At 34.2% G+C, this 20,613-nt stretch overlaps 2 protein-coding genes across 2 annotated transcripts; one reads left to right on the forward strand and one right to left on the reverse strand.

Annotated features, from left to right (window-relative positions):
- Window positions 1-2,860: 2,860 nt before the first annotated feature.
- LOC128997532 (uncharacterized) lies at window positions 2,861-9,661 on the reverse strand. Its single transcript, XM_054423172.1, has 4 exons — window positions 9,532-9,661; window positions 7,177-7,319; window positions 6,378-6,491; window positions 2,861-5,224 (listed from the first exon to the last, which is right to left on the reverse strand). The coding sequence occupies exons 1-4, from the start codon at window positions 9,659-9,661 to the stop codon at window positions 4,067-4,069; spliced, it is 1,545 nt and encodes a 514-aa protein (XP_054279147.1). The 3' UTR covers window positions 2,861-4,066.
- A 3,816-nt stretch (window positions 9,662-13,477) lies between these two features.
- LOC128997533 (cyclin-dependent kinase 10-like) lies at window positions 13,478-20,405 on the forward strand. Its single transcript, XM_054423173.1, has 4 exons — window positions 13,478-13,585; window positions 17,302-17,471; window positions 18,506-18,578; window positions 20,227-20,405. The coding sequence occupies exons 1-4, from the start codon at window positions 13,570-13,572 to the stop codon at window positions 20,403-20,405; spliced, it is 438 nt and encodes a 145-aa protein (XP_054279148.1). The 5' UTR covers window positions 13,478-13,569.
- Window positions 20,406-20,613: the final 208 nt, after the last annotated feature.

Below are 20,613 nucleotides of genomic sequence, written 5' to 3' on the forward strand. Positions count from 1 at the left end.
TTGCACCGAATAAGTAAAGGGGTTTTTTTTTGTAACACTTTATTTGACGAATTGAATACTCTCGGTAGTTTATCCATTATAAATCAAATAGTAGAAATACAATAATATTCGTTACAGGCTGGGAATAAAATAATTACTGATACTTTGGATTGAACATCCAAGATGTTTGCAATTGTTTTCGTATTTACCTGACTTATAAAATAAAAACTTGAGTTCACAGGACGTTGAATACTAAGAATTTATTTCATAGCATCCACAATAATACAATAACTGTAATTAAAGTAGACGAATTACAGGAATTATTATCGATTCTAGAAGAGAGTGAAATAATAATTGTAACTTTGACATGTTAACGTTATGTTAATGTTTGGGAATGATTTACTAACAGATATTGCCCATCAGTGTAAGGTGACAATTAAAGAAGCCCAAGAGGACTGTTTTAGATATATTATTTTATGGAATTTACAGTCACGTAAAATAGGCCCTACAGTTTAACCATTGACTAAGTACTGTGAGTACATTAATCAATGGTTTAGGTTTACAGAAAAAAGTAGAGCTTTTTTCTCATTTTCCCCTTTAGTACATCTTAATAAAACACCATAAGTTTTACCCAATTATATTATTCTGGCTCCATTTAATTCACAATAACGTTATACTTACTAAGCCTTATCTTGTTATTTATAAATGAAAGTACTGGGACATAATATAAATAAGGAAACATTAAGTAGTAGTAATCCGATTAATTTGTAGGATAGTTTATTACTTTTTGATCGTACCACATTCTATATTATTCAACTCGAGCCTACGCACAGGCCACTAGTGCCCATATAGTCTCGTTTCCCATCAAATTTATTTTTACGTTAAGGAACCATTTTAATTTTTTTTTATTAATTATGTTACATGAATTCAATGTAATAAATCAAATTTTTCTCATTTTAGCGAATTTCCCTATAGGGAAGTAGCTATTACCGTAGGTCTCATGGTAAGACTTAGGCCCGGGACCGATTTACTTTTTTCTTTTGATGTCCCCAGAGGCCAAAAACACCATTCGTTCAAATTTTTATATATGTATATATATATATATATATATATATATATATATATGTGTCCGTGAACACGATAACTTGAGTAATTTTTATCCGATTTTGATGAAATTTGGTTTGAAGGTGTAAGGCGGGGTAAACTTGAATGAGTTCGCGATCCAGCATGATCGGACCATGGGAACAGGGTTTTATGGGGGGTTTTATGGGGTAAAAATTGGTTTTTCTCACTTTTGACCCTCAAAACACAAAATTTCCCAATTTTTCTCTAAACCTTCTTAAATAGCTTAAAAAAACAAACAATTCAGTATATCAAAGTGTTTTTGTACGGTTATTGCTTACGGAGAAAACTAAAAAAATGGTAAATTTAAAATTCCCATGTTATTCTTATGGAGAATATTGTAAAATGTTGTAGTTTGCTTGTTTATGGATATCTTTTGATCAAACTTGGCAAATATATTCATTTTATACTAAGCAATAATTATTTTACTTAAAACACACACTTTATTAGTTTCCTTGTAGCAGCAAACCTAGGTACTCGTTAAACCTAATGTTATTTAAATAGATCAATTGAAAATAAATTCAGCCAAATGGAAATTCGCTTAGACGGCAGGTTTGCTGCGGCGGGGGTATTAGTTATATACCATAAGTCCTTTCATATGTAACATTACTCAATTACTTTTATTTATATATATATTATGCTTCATATATAATTGCTTTCTTGCATTATTTGTTATTTTTGTATTTTGGTGGAAATAAACTTTGATTAGATTAGAGTGCATAAATTGATCAGTTCAATTTAAAAATGTTTTTAAAGTTTGAGTTTTGAAAATTTGAAAAAACAATTGAAATTTGAATGAATTTTATATAATAGGGTCTAAATATTTAAATATTCAGGATAAAAATGTTCAATTGTAGATAACTGAACAAAAGCATAACAATACACTATAACGTTACCTAAACTAACTCAATTAATGCTTTTTTATACATTAACTTACAAATATTATAAAATACTAAACGTAGTTTAGATTTAACTAATTAGATACTTAAAATTATTAAATCTTTTTACGATCTGGGGAAACGTCGATTATAAAATATCAACCAATGCAAGTTTAAGAATCTTAAAAAAAGAAATCTTGAATTAACGAGTTATATATCGAGTGTATTAATTTATATATTTGATTTACTATTACTAGTTGCAATTAGTTATCAAAGGGTTGCATTTAGTTTTAAAACTACAAAAAAAAAAAAAAAAATTAACACATCTACTGTGGATTTGTCCAGTTAATATGTTGGGCAAGGGTCTTCATGTTTATTTAGTAAGAAACTTTGTTCTCCATTGTGTTAATTACATGAAAACATCTGATCTAAATAAGATTTCAACTTACCTTTACATCATTATTTTTAATTTATGAATCTTTTTTATATTATTCTATTTTAATTGACTCATCACTGTTGCCAAAGATTATGTTAGTAAAGATATATGACTATATCTACTCAAAATTGCTCGTAATAAAAAAATCAAACAAATTTAACTGTAACAAACCTTCCAGGAAAAATTTGACTTGAGTTGCATGAGATAATAAATCACCTGTTTCAATGGGTTTCTAGCACAGCTAAAAAAAACTTAGTTACGACATACTGAGATTTTGAAATTTTATTCCAATTTGGTAAGAACAACTTTAAGTAAAATGGTGAATTATTTTTTCTTTATTGATGGAATTTTCTGAAAAATGTATACCTGCTTTAGAGATGAAATACACGATAAATAAAAATACTCAAAATACTTCAATAATCACTCTTTATTTTGAACACTAACTGATATCAACTGCTGTGAAATACATTTATATACATAGAAGTATTGAAATAATACACTCTCAGACATCTATTTAAAAACATGTGAAGTAAGTTATTGTTATAAGATAACTGAATTACATAGACAATTTTAGAAAGGGACTAAAAGTTTAAACCAGCATACAAAATTGACGTTTTGAAATCAATATAAAATCAACATTTCCTAAATAAAAAAAATTACATACATAGTAAAAACAGCAGCAACAAACAAATAACCAAGAAGTGGTAAGTTAAATTATTACAACTGATTCTGCTTACTCACAATGTAATGCTTATTTTGTTACTGTCCTTCATCATATCAGCAAAGACACCAACTCTGCCAGTAAATGCTCTCTTTTTTAAATGCAACGGTAGTTTACAATAGTCCGTTTTCTTCCTCTTGACAGAAGTACGATGGATATCACTTACATTTGTTTCTACTGGAAGTCCAGAATTCACATCTGTGGGAACTTGAGTTTTCAACTCCTTTACAACTTCCTTCATTTTATCATCCAAACTAGACAAATTGCTTGCCTCCAGATACCAAGCAATACTTTGAATCGTTCTGATTGAGGAATTGATGGAATTCAATTTCAATTTCTTCTCACTACCCCTTAGCTTCAAATCACAAAATACTGAAGAGTGACCTAAGCTCTCTGTTCTGTTTTGAAAGCAGCTATCATCGTTGCAATTGTTTCTTGTTGTTTCAACATCAACAAGATTACCAACAGAATGAGAAGAGTTTGCCAGTTGCCCTTCATCTGTTGCTCTTAAGCCTTCATCAAAATTGAAAATAGGATCTGATAAGAGCCAAGAGTGAATTTCTTCCAAATCCCAACATGGAAATTTGCTGCCAATATGTATCACATGTTTACATATCATTCTCTCTTTACTAAAATCATAACATGTGCAGCTACAACATTTCATAGTTCGGTCAAAACTGACTTTGTAGAATTTTCCCTTGTCAGAAGAGGATTCAACTAAAAAATCACTGTCATTGATTTTGATAATGACAGATTCTGCAGGTAGGGCTGACAACTTTGACATAATATGGTCAATAAACCATTTTGGTCTTCCTTGTAGATACCTGGGGATGGCATCATCATACTTTCTGTATTGTTTATTCATTTGCAGGTTTTTCCAGACATATACTCTGTACCTTTCTGGGAGGAAATCATTAATAATGATACTGATTATTTCAGAGAGCGAACTCCTTTGAACCCCTCTAAGTAGTTGTACTTCAACTCCTTGTTCATTCGTTCCACTCCATTATTTGTATTCAAATGCATGTCTAGAGGCTTAAAGGCTGTAGCCCACCTTGGTATCTCTTTCAGCCAAGTTCCTTCAAAATAGCATTTTAATGTACTAGTGGAATAATGTTCCCATGACTGCAACTGTGTTATTGCTGATTGCAATTCTTGTCCAGGACCAGAAAATGCAATTTTTCTCAGAAGAGATAAGGCTTCTTTTTTTGGAATAGCTGAGTTACCAGCTCTAGAAAACCAACGATGCCACGCTTGCTCCCTGTGGAAACTGCAAATAAAAACAGAAATATCAGGAAACACAGTCTCTAAACTTGAAATTTCTTCATAGGCGTAATCCACCATAGCATACTTGGGATGTACTTCAGGATTCCAATCTTTGAAAACATTCAATCCTTCAGTAATAGCTTCTTTTGTTTCATACTGAGTTATTATAACCCCAACTACTTGAAAATTAACGTTTGTTTCCACAACAATAAAGTACAATGGCAGTGCGTACTTGCATGTGCGATATGTAGCATCAAGCATAATGGTGTTCTTACCATACTTTTCATATAAACGTTTCATGACACTGCTTTGGTAGACGAATAATAAACTAGAGCTTAAAGAACTTCCTTCTTCCTCTTCATCTTCTCTCACTGAAGAAGGTCTAAAAAAAATGCTATTCTTAGACCCATCTAATTTGCTGATCATGATTTCAACATTTTCTTGGTCAATAGGGCTTTTTGAGGCCTTGATTTTTGCAGCAGATATAATCTGTCGAACTGTTGACAGCGATGGATAAAACCTTCTTCTCATTTTATCTGTTTCTTGGAGTTCATTGGTAGCATAAAACTCCACCAATCTTAATATTACGGAAGGATTTCTTTCTCCTCTATTTACAAGCTGAGAAATATAGGTCCTCACTCTTGAGTCTACTGGTTCAGTAATGGATGCTTCTACTCCAATCAGATGGTTGGCATGTGTTTCCATACTTGGCAAGTTGAAAAGGTAGCACTCTTCACCAAATTCTTCAGAGTCTGATATTTTCCTCTTTATTATTTGTGATATTTTCTCTTTTTCATATTTTTCTTTCAGCGACTTAGACAGCTGAAACAGAGAGAAAACAACAGTTAAGAAAAAGCCTAACAGTCAGCGCACATGATATCTTGTATAATGCTTGATGTCAAATATTTTCTGAAACTTAAAAAACATTAGGTTTACAAGCTGGGTATGCAGAGCTGTTAAGTGATTTGCCTCAGGCCAAAGTAAGTAACAATCTTCCAAATGGAGTATCAATTGTATGAAAAACCCAACAACCCAGTTTATTAATTGTGTACCAAATACTGCAGGTTATAAAATAAGAAGCCTCTTTTATTGACTGAATGGAATTTAAGCGATGAATGACTGTGAACGAAATCAGCAAGTTTTGCGAGGCAACAGGTCGAGGCAATCATAGCTGCACATAGAGAAAATGGCTTTCTTCAATTTGATTTGTTTACTAGCTTTAAGGAGAATAAACTATTGGTAACAACGATAAAAAATAATTTGCCAAGGAAGAGCAACAAGCTGTTAACCAATATTAACCAATTCTGGTACAGTAAGGTGCCGACTAAGGTGTTGGTAAATTACTGTAAAGTACAGTATTATTGAGCTAGATCGGAAATGGTCGATCATTTTATTGATGTAATTGTTAACATAATAAAAATTATCAACATACTATTCAACAATGATCAACTGTGGTTCAGTATATCTAAAGATATAAAGAAAACATTAAAGAGGGCGGAAAATATAAAACTCATCCTGTAAATTTGTGTTCATATATAAGTGATATAGGCATATGCATTTTGTGATGCAATTGCATTTTGTGTGTGTTAATTGAGAACTTGACTGATTTAATACACAATCAATGTAACAGTTCTATCATGTTATTATTATGTTCTAAGTTATTAGTTTATAATTGAAGCAGAATTAAAATTTATAGATCACATTTTGTTACAACCACGGTAGGTTAGTTAATGTGAATCTTTACCGAATAAATGTATTATGCTATTTTAAATAAAGATACATGGTAAAGGAGTATTTAAATTAATAATTACTAGCCCGCAATATATTTCCACATTAAATATTACTCACTAATCTTCCAGATAACATTAACAAATATTTAATTGTGATTCTTCTTGTAAAAATTTTAATTTGTTAAGTGAATTAAAAATTTGATTAAGAATCACAAAGTTAAAAATATTTCCACTACTCCACTTACTTTTAGTTCTGGTATCCTGATGACTCTCTTGACAATAATTTGAGCAGGACAGTCTAGCTTCTTTGTTGTTTGAGCTTGATGGTATCTCTTAGTAAAACAATGGTCTGTTAGAGCCTAAAACAAACAAAAAAACTCTAATTTAAACTAATTAAAATATAAATTATTTTATAATTAATTCTTTAAAAGATATTAATAACATTTTACAATATTCTATCATTGTATTTCTTGCTCAAATATACTACAATCTAAAGATAAAACATATTTTTACAAGTTTTAATAGTAAATAGTTTTCAGACCTGTAAAAAATAGCTTGTCATACATATTACTGCTGTACAGCATCTTGATTGTAAAAATGTAAAAATGACGTGATTCAAAATCACTTAAATCTTCTTATAATGCACCACGTATATCACTACTTTTGATTTTTAACACTAAAACAATGATAAACATAATAAAACACATCAGTTATCGGTCCGAGGTTAACTAACCTGTTTACAAATACGCACGTCAGCTGTCTGCTACAATTACGATAGGCTCGGAGAACATAAAGCGCTTAGAGACAGACCTCTGGAGAAAGCTTAGAATATAATGAAAAGAACGATACCAAACTCGATCCAGTTCTATCCGATTTTGTCAGTCATAGAGCCTTCGCCGTAAACAGTGTTCGTGAGTCGCTGCAGCGACGCATGACACTCGGAGGGTTAATTGCGATTGTGATCCATCATATTGAAAGTATAATTGGTAGTACTTAAAAAGCAAAAGTACGTTAATAGGCCTACGTTGTACAAATCAGACCCACCTTGCTATCTCTTTTCTTGGCATACTTCTTTTTATTGACTACATTCAAGTCTTTCCCTTGATGGCAAGAGAATGTTCGTGAACTAAAGTACAAATAAGGTATATCATCTTGCCAATAAACTCTTTGATTCTTGACAGGACTAACTGAAACAAAAAATAACAAATTAAATCAACATTTTCCTTCACAAGACCATTCAACTCTTTTCACTTCCTATGGTCTCTATTGACACCTAACATTGACATACAATTTTATATGCAAGTTTCTGTTCAAAAATAAATTTTGCCAGGAGTTGATTATAATGCAATACTAAGGTTATAATTGTTGGAAATTTTATGGTGGAACCAGAAATAACAATTTCAACCCATGACTGTTTGTTTTAGTTTTTTTTTAAATTTGTATTTAAAACTATACTGCTATCAAAATTCATACAATATAATATAGGCTGGATGCTGTTTATGTTATTTATTGGCTGAATAAAGTATCTTTTACTTCTCATATAATTTGGTAGAAAAATATGATAGGCTCATGCTGAAGCATGCAGTTACCCACATACAGTTCAGAATACATTTAATTAATTTTAAAAAGCCACAGATCTAAATCACATAGGTTCACAGCCAGATTAATAACCTGCCTAGGAAAAAGTCTAAATTGGCTAATATGTTCGGCAAACCCTACTACAAAGACCACCTCATCTGAGGCTAATTAGTGTTTTTGAATTGACCGGCTACAATTCCATTAACATTTAACCTTTTATTAGTTTAAAATTGTTTCTATTTAACCAAATTCAAATTAAGTTATATATTCAAGGAAGTATTTATGTATATTAGGGCACTTAGAAAAATGTAGGCCTACTGAGTATTTCATTAACACTCATTTTAATTTTAATCATCAACTTTTAACAGAGCTGTACTTCGAAAGTTATTTGTAAATAAAGTTGATACGAGTTGTACTTAGCATCAATAATTTTAAACGTATGGTTGAGCTACTATACAAAATCAATGCTAGCTTTGAATTTTTCCTGCATTAAAAACAAAGAGCAATTTCAGTAAGCCTAACTAATCTGTGCCTACCATTGGTTGCAAAGAAATGCCAGACCTTAAGTTTAGAGGAATTAAACCCATTCACTTCTTCAAGTCCTTTCAAGTAATTTTTTCTACACGAGAAACATAGAGCAACTTTTTTTAGGGACTGGTCCCTAATTGTGTTACATAACAGGAAACGTTGTTGCAGGCAAGTTAATTTATAGGGAAAAAAAGTAATGATTGGAAGAGTTGATCTTTAAATGTGGTTCTTTTTTCACCTTTATAGTTTTACAGTAAGTATTAAGCCTACATTTCACATAGGACCATTATTTCACTATAAAAGCGTTGATTTCCATAAAAAAAAATAAGAAAAACTATAATAGGCCTAGGCCTACTCAAAATTAATATTTTTGTAACTTTAGTAATTTATTAAAATATAACCTACTCAGGGCCAAATTCTAACAAAAACAACTAGGCTGACAATTTAACTCTTTCAATGCAGCCGTCATGTTTACTCTTGAAAATTGCACTTATCTCAATGATAAGGAACCGGTCGCCGGCGACCGACCCGCACGCAATGTGTTAACGTAAAGGCCTATGCAGAGAATGATTCTCTATCCAGGCCTCCCAATACTGTTTATTGCTCTTACTTTGTTATCGGAGAGACTCCGGATTTGCTCTCTCAAATATCGTAGCCTAGGCCTATTGGGATTTTAGGAAGATAGGGTTGCATCGTGCCTAATTTTTCATGGGGTTTCCCCTATCTCCCTGTTATATTGGCACTTTTTCGGTGAAATTATGTTCCTACATGAAAAATACTTGTATAGCCTATACTGGCTCAGCATGAAAAAGTGAGAAGGTTAAAGAAAGAGACATTCAAAGACCAACTTTGGGATTATTAGTAAAAATCTACTTTTGATCCCCAAAAAACTGAATTCCCTGGCTAAACACCTTACCTACTTCTAACTTTTTACTTTTTTTAAATCCAACTTAAGTTTCCCACACAATTTCCTAGGCTAGCAGATTCGTATCCAACATCAAAGCTTTTTGAATACAAAGTTCCTATTTATTTGTTTTAGTACATACTGTGCATGAGGGGCCTACACAATGTAATGAATTATCAACATGGCTGGCGTCTATCCTTTTTTTAACCATTATTGGACCTTTTTCATTACGATCTTAATGCAAGTTAGGCTTCTTTCTCATCTTTTAAAATTTGGCATGAATACGAAATATATATTCTTTCCTTTTAAGTTATAACATAATTGAAGCAGATACATTTTATCGGCTCAATCCTGACTTACAAATCTAATAAGGTAAAAAGTTCACTTACCTTTCTCTGAATTAAATTTACTTGGAGCACAAATAATTACAAACTTGGATGTGGTAGAAATTTCATGTTCTCTTAAAACATCTAAAAATTCATCATAGCTTTTAGCCCACTTGTACTTTTCTGGCTCCATTTAAAAAGTAGTAGGTTTATTGAAAACAATCAGAACGAGTCTATAACATGGTCACCGGGCACAACAAGAACAAACAAATAACAAAGTGAAAGTGAATAAGTGACGATGTAAAGCCGTGTCCCTTCGGCCTTCGATAATCGATTGCATAAACCATCACGACTCCGATAGCTGAAAAGTAGTCGATAGTCATGTGACGTCATTATAAGGTTTCTGTACATGTGAAGAAGTGGCCTCCCACACAATCACAATAATTCACAATACTAGTCCAGTGGAGTGGCCATAACGGGCAACTCTCCAGTTCTTGCAAGGCTCACGGGACGCTCCGACGCTCCATGACGCACAATTCTATTGGCAGTAATGGAGTGACGTCTACAGACATTTCTTCTCTTGAGGGAATGGAATACCCAAGGCCATCCTTCCACCATGACCCAAGGCTGTAGCCAGGGGGGTTAGGGGGTCAACCCCCCCCCCCGAAATTAAGTAGGTAGTACAAATTATTACCGTAGCCTACAGTATGCTATGAAATTTATGAATGCAATCGTCATAGTTTAGTTTTAAAAATGTATACTTGTTCATGACAAATAAAAGGGGAAATGGGAGTCTGTATACAAATGGGGCACAGTTTTAGATGTTAAAAATGACTTTAGAAAGTCACCAAACGGCTTTGAAATTCCATATTTTTCGCAGGGGAGGACCCCCAGACCCCCTTTCTTTCTTTCAAACCCCCCTTGATATAACCGCCAATGACCAGACACCCCCCCCCCCCCCGAAAGTTTGTCCTGGCTACGGCCTTAGGAATACCTTTACTGCAACGATGCGAAGTGAAGGCATCGGTGGTGTGGATAGAGTGATGAGTACTCGGTTGATGTCCCAAGAAATATCCAGATCGAATCCCACCGGTAACACGAACTTTTTGTCAAATATTTTGTTTAGAATGCGATTACTTCCATAGACTAACCAACACGTATGTTTTATCTATGTTACTTCTTAATTGTACATCTTTTGTTAGAATTTGAGGCATTTATGATTATGAACAGAACTATTTTTTCGATTGGTAAACCTCCATTCGATTTTTTTCATCATCAGCAAGTTTGGTTAGATATGTTAGGCTATGACAGTTAATTTTATAATAAAGAAATTATAAAACTAATTTTAAAAATTTTCTTAATTTTATAAGTATAACGTCATATATCTATGGACCATCAAAATGACGTCACGGATGGCTCCTGTGAGCCTGTCCGGAACGCGACCCTTGCTCGACACGACCATCTCGCCGCAGTAATAAAAACAATTTTTTTTAACTGCAACTGTTAAATTTTGCATTTATTTAAGTGTCACTCAGTGGAACAGATTGGATGGAGCCGTTCCTGATAAATAGTTCCCCATCCCTCCCTTCGCCATTCGTGACTCGGGTCGGGACTCTGCCTACTGCCTGCCTCCCCCCTTTATGTGTCAGTGTCGTGAACAGTGAAGTGTTTCCCTTTCACTGTACTAGCGTTTTCGAAAATTATGCTTTTTATTCGATATGTCGAACATGTCAGGTATTATTTTCTACATTTTTCATGTTATGAATTTTGGAACGAGGAAGCTCTAAAGCACAAAACCACCTCCCTCATGTGTGGTCCCAGGGGTGGGATATATCACCCGAAAAATTTTATATTTTATTAGCTAACATAAATACTATTACCTTGAGTATATTCACGGCCCCCTTTAACTTCAGGCCGCGGCCTGATAGAATTGGCAACGTCGCAAGTAGGGTTGTTTAGTGTCAGCCATAAGATAACATGGCAGACAGGGGACATCAGTAGCTCATTATTTCACGCTTTATTGATTAAAATTATAATTTATGAACATAAATGTATTTAAATATTGAAAATAAAACAAACAGAATTGAAAACCAAAACAATATGAATTGAAAATGTATATCTGTACATTTAAAGCGGAGTCAATATTGTCATAGCCCAGTAACCAAGCTTTCGTACAGTAACCAATCTTTCGTAAATACACAAATACCATTAGCTGCTTGCTGCTTAGTGCTTCTAAACAAAACAGCTGTTACAACACGACTAACTAGCCTTCTACCACCTTCTTCGGAAAGGTGGTAGAAGTTACCATAAAACCCCAGCTTGAAGCATTTTTTGAGGGACTTGACCTCTTCTCGAATATGCAGTTTGGCTTCCGTAAGGGCAGGTCAATCGTTGATGCTGTTGCAAAAGTTGCTGCAAGCGTGGAAAATGCATTTGAAAACCACCAAGCTCTCTCTCTGACTCTCTGTGATATCAGTAGAGCATTTGATTGTGTCTCCCACTCTATTTTGAAAAGAAAACTCCACTTCTATGGGATCAGGGATGCCGCTCTTGCCATCCTGAGTACTTACCTCAAACGGCGCTCGCAGGTCGTTGCAGTTGGTGGAGCTGTCTCCGGCTCTTTGCCAGTTGATTTTGGTGTCCCCCAGGGTTCAGTGCTTGGGCCTACCCTTTTTCTCATCATGATCAACGATCTTGACAACCTTGGCACTACCCTCATGTTTGCAGACGACACTTCTCTCCTGTCAGCTGGTACGAACATCGATCAAGCTTTGGCCATCTCCAGACAGCGTCTTGAAGATACAACTGCCTGGTTTCTGGCAAACCGCTTCCATCTAAATGAGGATAAGACGCAGCACATCATCTGCAGCCTCTCCAGAGACCAGCCTGGTGTTCAAGATCCAGTTAAATTGCTTGGATTTGTTCTTGATGGGAAGTTCAGCTGGAAACACCACATTGACCAGACCACCAACAGACTCTCACGGATCTGTTTCCTCCTCTTCAAGCTGAAATTTTGTGTAACGGAGGCATATTTGGTGATGGTGTACCATGCCCTCTTTCACTGCCATGTCAGCTATGGACTTCTTCTCTGGGGACACTCGCCAAAGGTTGTTGAAGTGCTTAGGCTCCAGAAGCGTGCATTAAGGATTATCACTGGGAGTGAGTATCGTGCTCATTGCAAACCCCTCTTTGCACGACTTGGTGTGCTTACTGTAGTTGGCCACTACATACTTCTCTGTCTGGTGCACGTTAGGGCTAATATAACAACCTTCACCACTCGTGTTGACGTCCACCAGTATAACACCAGGCAGCGCCATCAGCTTGATGTACCAAGGGTGCGACTATCTAGGACCCAGGCTAGTTATAGTGTGTCAGCCATAAGTCTGTTCAATAAGCTGCCACGACATATCCAGTTGTTGGACTTGAGAACATTTGAGGCAGTGCTAACCACTTTCATCAAGAGCCGGGCCTATTACGATATTTCAGAGTATTTAGGGGATGATTTAAGAAGCCTGTAGCCTGCCGGAAGTATGTAAATAGTTGTAAATATTGTTTTTTTTGTATTAGTAATCGTGTTTAAAGTGACGCTGTCAATCCCACATTGTGGGTAAAAGACGAAGAAGGAGGTATTGAGGTATTGACTTTCGACGTTGCCACTTCGAAGGCCACGGCCTAGAGTTAAAGGCGGCCCGGTGGCCGTTCCCCAGCCCCAGAAGAATAACAGGAAAGAATAAATTGTATTCCTATTTTTTCTCACTTATTGGTTCTATACTAAGGTACAAAATTGTAATTTTTTAGTTTCGAGATACATTTTGTCATCGACTACTAACGTGCTACTAATTAGTATGTTATTAATATTTTTCTGTTTATTTTTGTAGCTGCAAATAAAAGTAAGTTTCAGCTCAACAAACTCCGCAGCTGCATAAAGTAAAGGCAAAAGCACACTTTTTTGTAAATTATACGTGTTTGTTTTGTTTATTCTGTGTTTTTTTATGCTATCGATCTGCTATCCTCATATCGTCCGTCGGCGTCATCCGCCGGAATTTTATTGTTAACCTAAAGGCGTTATATTTTGACACGAGATATTTATTGACGATTAAAATGGAAGGAATTGAAGGTAAACTTGATAATACATCATGATTTAGGCTAAGTAATGTTAAATGTGTTATATACCCTTTGGTCAATGTGTAGAAAGCCAAAGGTAGAGTTGTTTATGCCAACAGATACGGAAGTCTACCCAAAGCAAGACCTAGCACTAACTTAACCCTCCGAGTGTCACGTGTTTTGGCCTTAATGTCAGCCTATTTTTTGCTCATTTGCAAGGTTTTATTAAAACTGATCTGAGAAGCTTAAAAACAATGTTAATTATACTGTTCTATATACCATTTTGTTTGGAAAATCTTGGGCTTCAATATTATATATAAAACATAAGGAAGATTTAAAAAAAAAAAAAAATTTTTAGGTAAAAAAATGTATAATTTCGAAAATTTAAAAAAAAAAATAAGTTTGCGCTCAATGAAATTGTATAAATTATAGGCCTATAAATATTTGAAAATAGCCACTTTGTTCTAAATTTTATGAGGATTACAAATCTATAATAATATAAGGAAGTAGATTTGCAAATAAAAAAGTTATGGGCAAAAAACAGATTTCAGTACATAGCGTTTAGCTAAGAATGCATAGCCCAACCATAGCTAGGAATCTGGCTGATAATTTACATCAATATCACTACCTACTTCTTCAGGATCATCAACCAGCACTTCAAAACCACTTAAATCTTCTTATAATGCACCACGTATATCACTACTTTTGATTTTTAACACTAAAACAATGATAAACGTAATAAAACACATCAGTCATCGGTCCGAGGGTAACCTAGCTGTTTACAAATACACGCACGTCAGCTCAGTCAGCTGTCTGCTACAATATTTTCGGAACTAAAATGAATAGTGCTTAGAGACAGACCTCTGCAGAAAGCTTAGAATATTACGGACAGAACGATACCTAACTCAATCCAGTACAGTCCGATTCAGTTAGTCATAGAGCCTTCGCCGTAAACAGTGTTCGCGAGTCGCTGCAGCGACGCACGACACTATACAAAGTGCGTTACGCGTCGCTGCAGCGACGCATGACACTCGGAGGGTTAACTGATAACTACTATCCTTGAGTGATGGCTACAACCATTCTAGGAGTTAACTTATTGGATTTGTTGCTTATTTTAATTTTATAGACTGGGCAGTTGAGTTTTGCTATAGGCACACCACACCATGTCCATAGGGGCCTTAATTCAGTAATATTCTAAAACCCCATATCCATCATATTAATGTATTTTAGTAATCTTGGCACTCTTTTCAATGTCTGTTAAATCCACTTTCCCCAACTCACCTAAAACGTTCTATAAGACGTGTTAAACTGAGTTCCTAGACACCAACGCATCAACTTTCCTAACTTATATGACTTTTGTCGCTGAGGCTTCCTGTAGACACCACGCCTAGATTACTAGACGGGACGCCTGAAAAACTCGCTTAAACATCGTGACAGGGCAGTTTCCTATAAGTTCTAGACACCTCACTGATATTACTACACCACGCCCCAGATTACTAGAAACCATAGCCTACCATTACTAGACACCATTACCTAGATTAGCCTAACCTAACCTAACCATAATCTGGACATGGTGTCTAGTAATCTAGGTATGGTGTCTAGGAATCTGGGAGTGGTGTCTAGTAATATTGGTAATGGTGTCTAATTATCTGTGTGTGGTGTTTTAATCTTGATGAGGTATCTAGTATAGTAAACCACGGGGTAGTAGTGGTACTTATGATTAAGCCAGTTGTTCATGTTGGGTGTCTAGTACAGGCGTGGTTTCTACAGGAAATCTCAATGACAAAAAAGTCATTTGAAAAAGTTGTAGTATTGGTGTCTAGGAACAGTTTAAAAAGTCTTATAGGACACTTGGGTGATCGTCTTATAGTTGAGTTGGGGAAAGTGAATAATAACCCAATCGGTAGTTTCTTAGGCTTAAGTTATGCCAATCGTTATAATCTTATCGATATTTATTTAATTTGATATTTATATTGCATTGACCCTTTGATACCATATGATATTAAATTTAAAAAATAACAAAACATTACCAAATCGTTTTTATTTTTATTTTACCCTGATGTTTTCTTAGGAATAGCCTACCCAACTTAAAAGTGGAAGGAGCCACGAATTTTCCTTTTCTATGTGGTTACGATATCAACAGTAAGTTATTTAAAATTAAAAACAGTTGTTGGTTGGATATTGTTTGTTTATTTTTTTAATACAAATAAGTTAATAAATGTAAACAAATCATAAATGAATTTGGTGTTTACATTGGGAAAACGATAAACAATAACTTATTTTATAAACGATAGACCTATATTGAATCAGATAAACAACAATATTTATTTTTATTCATCCGATAATATATCGCAGGTTCTTTGCGGGACAGTACCCGATTCAATTTAAGTTAGTAAACCTTCATTCGATTTTTTCATAATCAGTAAGTTTGGTTGTGGATTAGGATACGTTATAACAGTTTCATTTTGTAATTGATAGGACTGTCGTACAAATATCGATTAGTAATTGATATTTTCGATCTATATTAAGTTAGGGAAGCCCAGTTAAGATTTAAACTGTATTTTGAAGAATTGCACAAATCAGGACAGCGTGCTGCCAGGACGATCTAACTTAAAGGCTACCAGTAACTTTTAAGGGGTACAGTTTCTTAGTGCATATTTTTCCCACTTAAAATATTCAGAACATCTGTTAGTAAACTGGCAAAACTATTTATTAGTAGGGTATTTTCTGTTGTATTAATTAAATTAGGAACTCTATTTGATAATCATGGAATACTAAGTTATATGATAAAATATTTGTAATCACAGAGTCTTAATAAAAAAAATTTGAATAAATTGACCTAACCCTACCCAACCCTATGATTAAATAGCAATAGGTGATAATAATAGCATAACATGTTTAGGTAACTTACTATAATTTGTTATAGAATCAAATCCAATCAATATTTCATAAGTATTCCTAGGACCGATTAATGAGGAACATATGCCTAGACTAAAACAATAAATTTTTTAGTAATCGGTAAAAGAGTCAGTGTCGTCTTTTAGTATACGGTATTACAAATTATGGTAATGGAACCAGGTTTTAGCATAGTTCAACTTTAACCTTACATTGATCAGGTAATATTATACTTGAAATTGTGAACTTTTGTACCATAATTACAACTATTAAGCTTTTTAAGACAAAAAAAGAAAAACTAATTTCTTAGTACCCTTCAAACCTGCGCGGCTCGAAATGGCCCAGGGTTCTTTTGTTTCTGGGATGTCTATACCTCAAAATCTCGGGCCAAAACTGTTTAAAGGCCTAACAAATTACCAGCCAATCTACAATCCTTAACGTCGGAAGTGAAATTCAAAAGTAAAAAAAATACATTTTAGACCGTGCATGTTACTATGTTGCTACATTTTTTCTGTTACTAAATGCTGGTACCAAGGTGGAAGTGGCAGTTTTGGTTTGATATTAAGATAGAGATGGAGATAAAAGTTTGATTGGGACTTTGCCAAACATGTTTATCACTTTTAAAGAGAAGACCACCTGTAATACACAGCTCTAAACACAGGATAGACCAATGACAAGTACCGGTAGTGTTTATTTCAAACAATACAGATCAGACCAGATCTCTTTAAACAGAGATGGCAGTAAATGTGCTTTGCCTTACCATTCAGTCAGACATCAAGACTAAGCTCTACTTGTATTTCTCTTTCTTTTGTCTGCACTGATGTTTTGTTACAGTACCACCTGTCCCTAAAAGAGTGCTCCCTCCCAAAGAAGAAAAGGAGAAAGAGAGTGACAGTAAAATTTGTATTGAAGCCAATCCAGACCCCAGTGCCCCAATTCAAAACAAGGGTATTTTAACATCTTTTGTGAATGGCAAGAAGATGGCTATTCCTGAACAAGATTTGGTAAGTAACTTTGTTAAAAAATTTCAAGGACCTTTTCCCTGGCACTTCTATAGTGTAAAATGTATTTCTTTTACGGTGTGTTAAGTTGTAGGCCTAAATTGTATGCACTTTAGATTCTATTCAATTTACAAAGCATGAAAATAATTTATTTCCTGAAAGCATCAATATGTAGAAGGAAACGTCAATACATCAAAATCTTAGCCTAAGCCTGCAACACACCATGCAGAGAAGTGAAAAACAAAAACAAAACTTATTAATAATCATCACACTTGGCACTCATTGACAAAAAAAAACTTACTTACCCTACTTGGCCAGGTGAAATTTCAAAAAAACTCTTTGAATGAGTAAATTGAATTTGCCAACAGAAGAGATTCTATCCCCTTTTTGAATTTTGCTTCCGGCAGGTTCCGAGCTGTACAAGGGAGTTTGTTAAAAAACTTATATCTCTGTAACATACAACAGCTAGATTGGACCTTTAAACATAGGGTACATTCAAGTAGGCTAGGTAGTAGCCTAACATCACAGTTTTAATAAAATTCCTATGTTTTAACTATAAGCTACCTGCCTATCTCCTCATATATAAGTTAACTCCTTAAATCTAGATAAGCTGGTATGTGTAATGCACTACAATTCTCCAAGTTATCAAGTTAACTTAGAGTTACTTCTTGGCTATTTTTTAACTGTTTTCTGATAAAATTTAAGGAGTACATCAAAAGGGTTAACAGAAGACAATAGTGTTGATCCTTTTTACTAAATGTGTTGCTGAACAAAAAACAATTTACATAGGAATATAAGGCTCATTCTTCAGCAGTACAATGTTAAATACTGCAGTATTGCAGATATCCTCAGATCCTGCAGAAGTTCCTTAAATCTCTCGCCTTAGAAAATGAAAGAAATTGTGAAAATGGTAAAACATTTCAAATATGTTCTATTAATTTTGTGTATATTATTTTAAAGTTACCCAAGGATTGCTTCTGTGCATATAGCCTACATAATATACATGTATATACATAATACATATTTTTCTTTTGCAGTTTGGTCGATGTAGGTTTGTGTCGGAATTTGAGAAATTGAACAGGATTGGTGAAGGCACCTACGGCATTGTTTGTGAGTATGATCTTATTTTTTTTAGCGGTAACCATCGGCATGTTTTATTCTGTTGAGATCTTTTGGCTGATATGGACCGAGTAAGACTAAGGTAACTAAACTCACTCATCACTACTTTCTTTGCGAGTATAACTAAATAAAAAAAAAACCCTCAGCAGCAAACCTGCAGACTAAGCGAATTTCCATTTGCCTGATTGTATTTACACTCAAATTTCTCCATAAAAATATCACATTTATTCCCTATTTAAATATCATTAGTTTAACGAGTAGGCCTACTTGGGTTTTGCTGCAACAGGGAGAGTAAAAAAGTTTTTTTTTGTTAAATGTTAATAGCACTTAGGAAGCCCTAAAGTTGTTTAATGGTGTATGAAACAAATGCATACTCCGAATTTGATAAAAATATGCTCAAACAAGCAAACAACAGTTGACTTATTCTCCATAAGAAAAACATGGGAATTTAAAATTTACAATTTTATGGAATTTTCTCCGTAACTATTAGGCGCATAATAACGCTTCAGTATACTAAATTATTTGTTTTTTAAGCTCTATAAAATTATTCGGACATAAATTGCAATTTTTTTTTATTTCTAGGGTAAAAAATGGGTAAACCCCATAAAACTCCCCATAAACCCCTGTTCCCATAGTCCGATCATGCCGGTTTGCGAACTCGTTCGAATAAATGTAGGTTCACCTGTTTATGTTAGGACCTCACGGGGTATGTATGATTAATCGTTTGAGCGTCCGTGCTGCCAAAACCGGTCCCGGTTGGGGAGAACTCTCGCCTGCGGATCGATACCTATCGGTACAAATTTCAAACACTACTGTATTTTGTTTCAGAACATCTTTGATTACACGTACATTTTAATTATTAAAGGTCACTTAGCTAATGTGTAACTTAACTTTCCATTTGTATCTTTTTTGGAGCTTTAATTTAAGCTTTCATCGTAGTTTCTAACTTGTTCTATCCCTGAAATAAAATGCCTTTACTAAAACCATTAACAGAATTTTTTAATTGGCGCAAAATTCTAAAACTTAATAATATGCTTTATAAGTATAAGTTCTAAAAGCTATCAAAATTTCATGACGATTATGTCAGTAGTTTTTTGTTATTAAATGTTAAAGTCGCCTGTTGTTAGGAAAGCGGAAAAAAACCTGTACCTTTTACATTCAACTCACTGATTTGAAACTGCATACAAAATTTGAAACCAATACACATACAAACGCAGAAATAAATTTGTAAAAATATGATGTAACTTGTATTTTTTTAAGTCTACTGGTTACGTTTAAACAAAAGCTCAAACTCGAGTATCTGGGTATACTTTTTGACTCGACAGTAGGTCACTAAACAGTACATGGAGTTCAAAGGGTCGTGGTGAAATTGAATTTTGTCCAAATGGCCTTTTTAGGCCAATCTATTCCCAGTTGATCAAAACCGATTATACTGAAGTGTAAATTAGAGATGGAGGTGATATAGTAGTTTAATTTAAGACGTACAAGTAAACAATGCTGTAATGAGAAACTTTCCAGTTCTATTATCTGAACTGAAATGGCTACTTTAAAAAACTGTCGTAGTCGTAGGTTAAAGTAATTTTATCTTTCCTTCAAGATGTACCGTATGGTTGAAGATTTATCCTGGGTGTTGTTTTAGATCGAGCTCTGGATACGAAGAATGATTGTGTTGTTGCTTTGAAGAAAGTACGAATGGAACACGAGAAAGATGGACTGCCTGTGAGCGGACTCAGGGAAATATCTGTCCTCTTGAGCTGTCGACATGAAAACATTGTTCAGCTAAAAGAGGTCGTCGTTGGAAAAAGCCTTGAAAGGTAACTGCTATACCAGCTGATCATTATTTTAATATGATTGTTTATGTTTTGATTTTACAGTTTTTTTTTTCTGTTTACATCTTAATAAAATGAGTTCATTAAGTTATTCAAATCTATTCTTTATTTAAAACACAACAAATGGCGACGAAAAACACAACAAATGGCGACGAGTGATGAAAGAAATGATATCAGAAGACTGAAACATAAAAGAG

This window comes from Macrosteles quadrilineatus, unplaced genomic scaffold (assembly GCF_028750875.1).
Source record: "Macrosteles quadrilineatus isolate MER2022 unplaced genomic scaffold, UCM_ALF_1.0 Scaffold_6__1_contigs__length_79288215, whole genome shotgun sequence".
Classification (NCBI taxonomy): Eukaryota; Metazoa; Arthropoda; class Insecta; order Hemiptera; family Cicadellidae; genus Macrosteles; species Macrosteles quadrilineatus.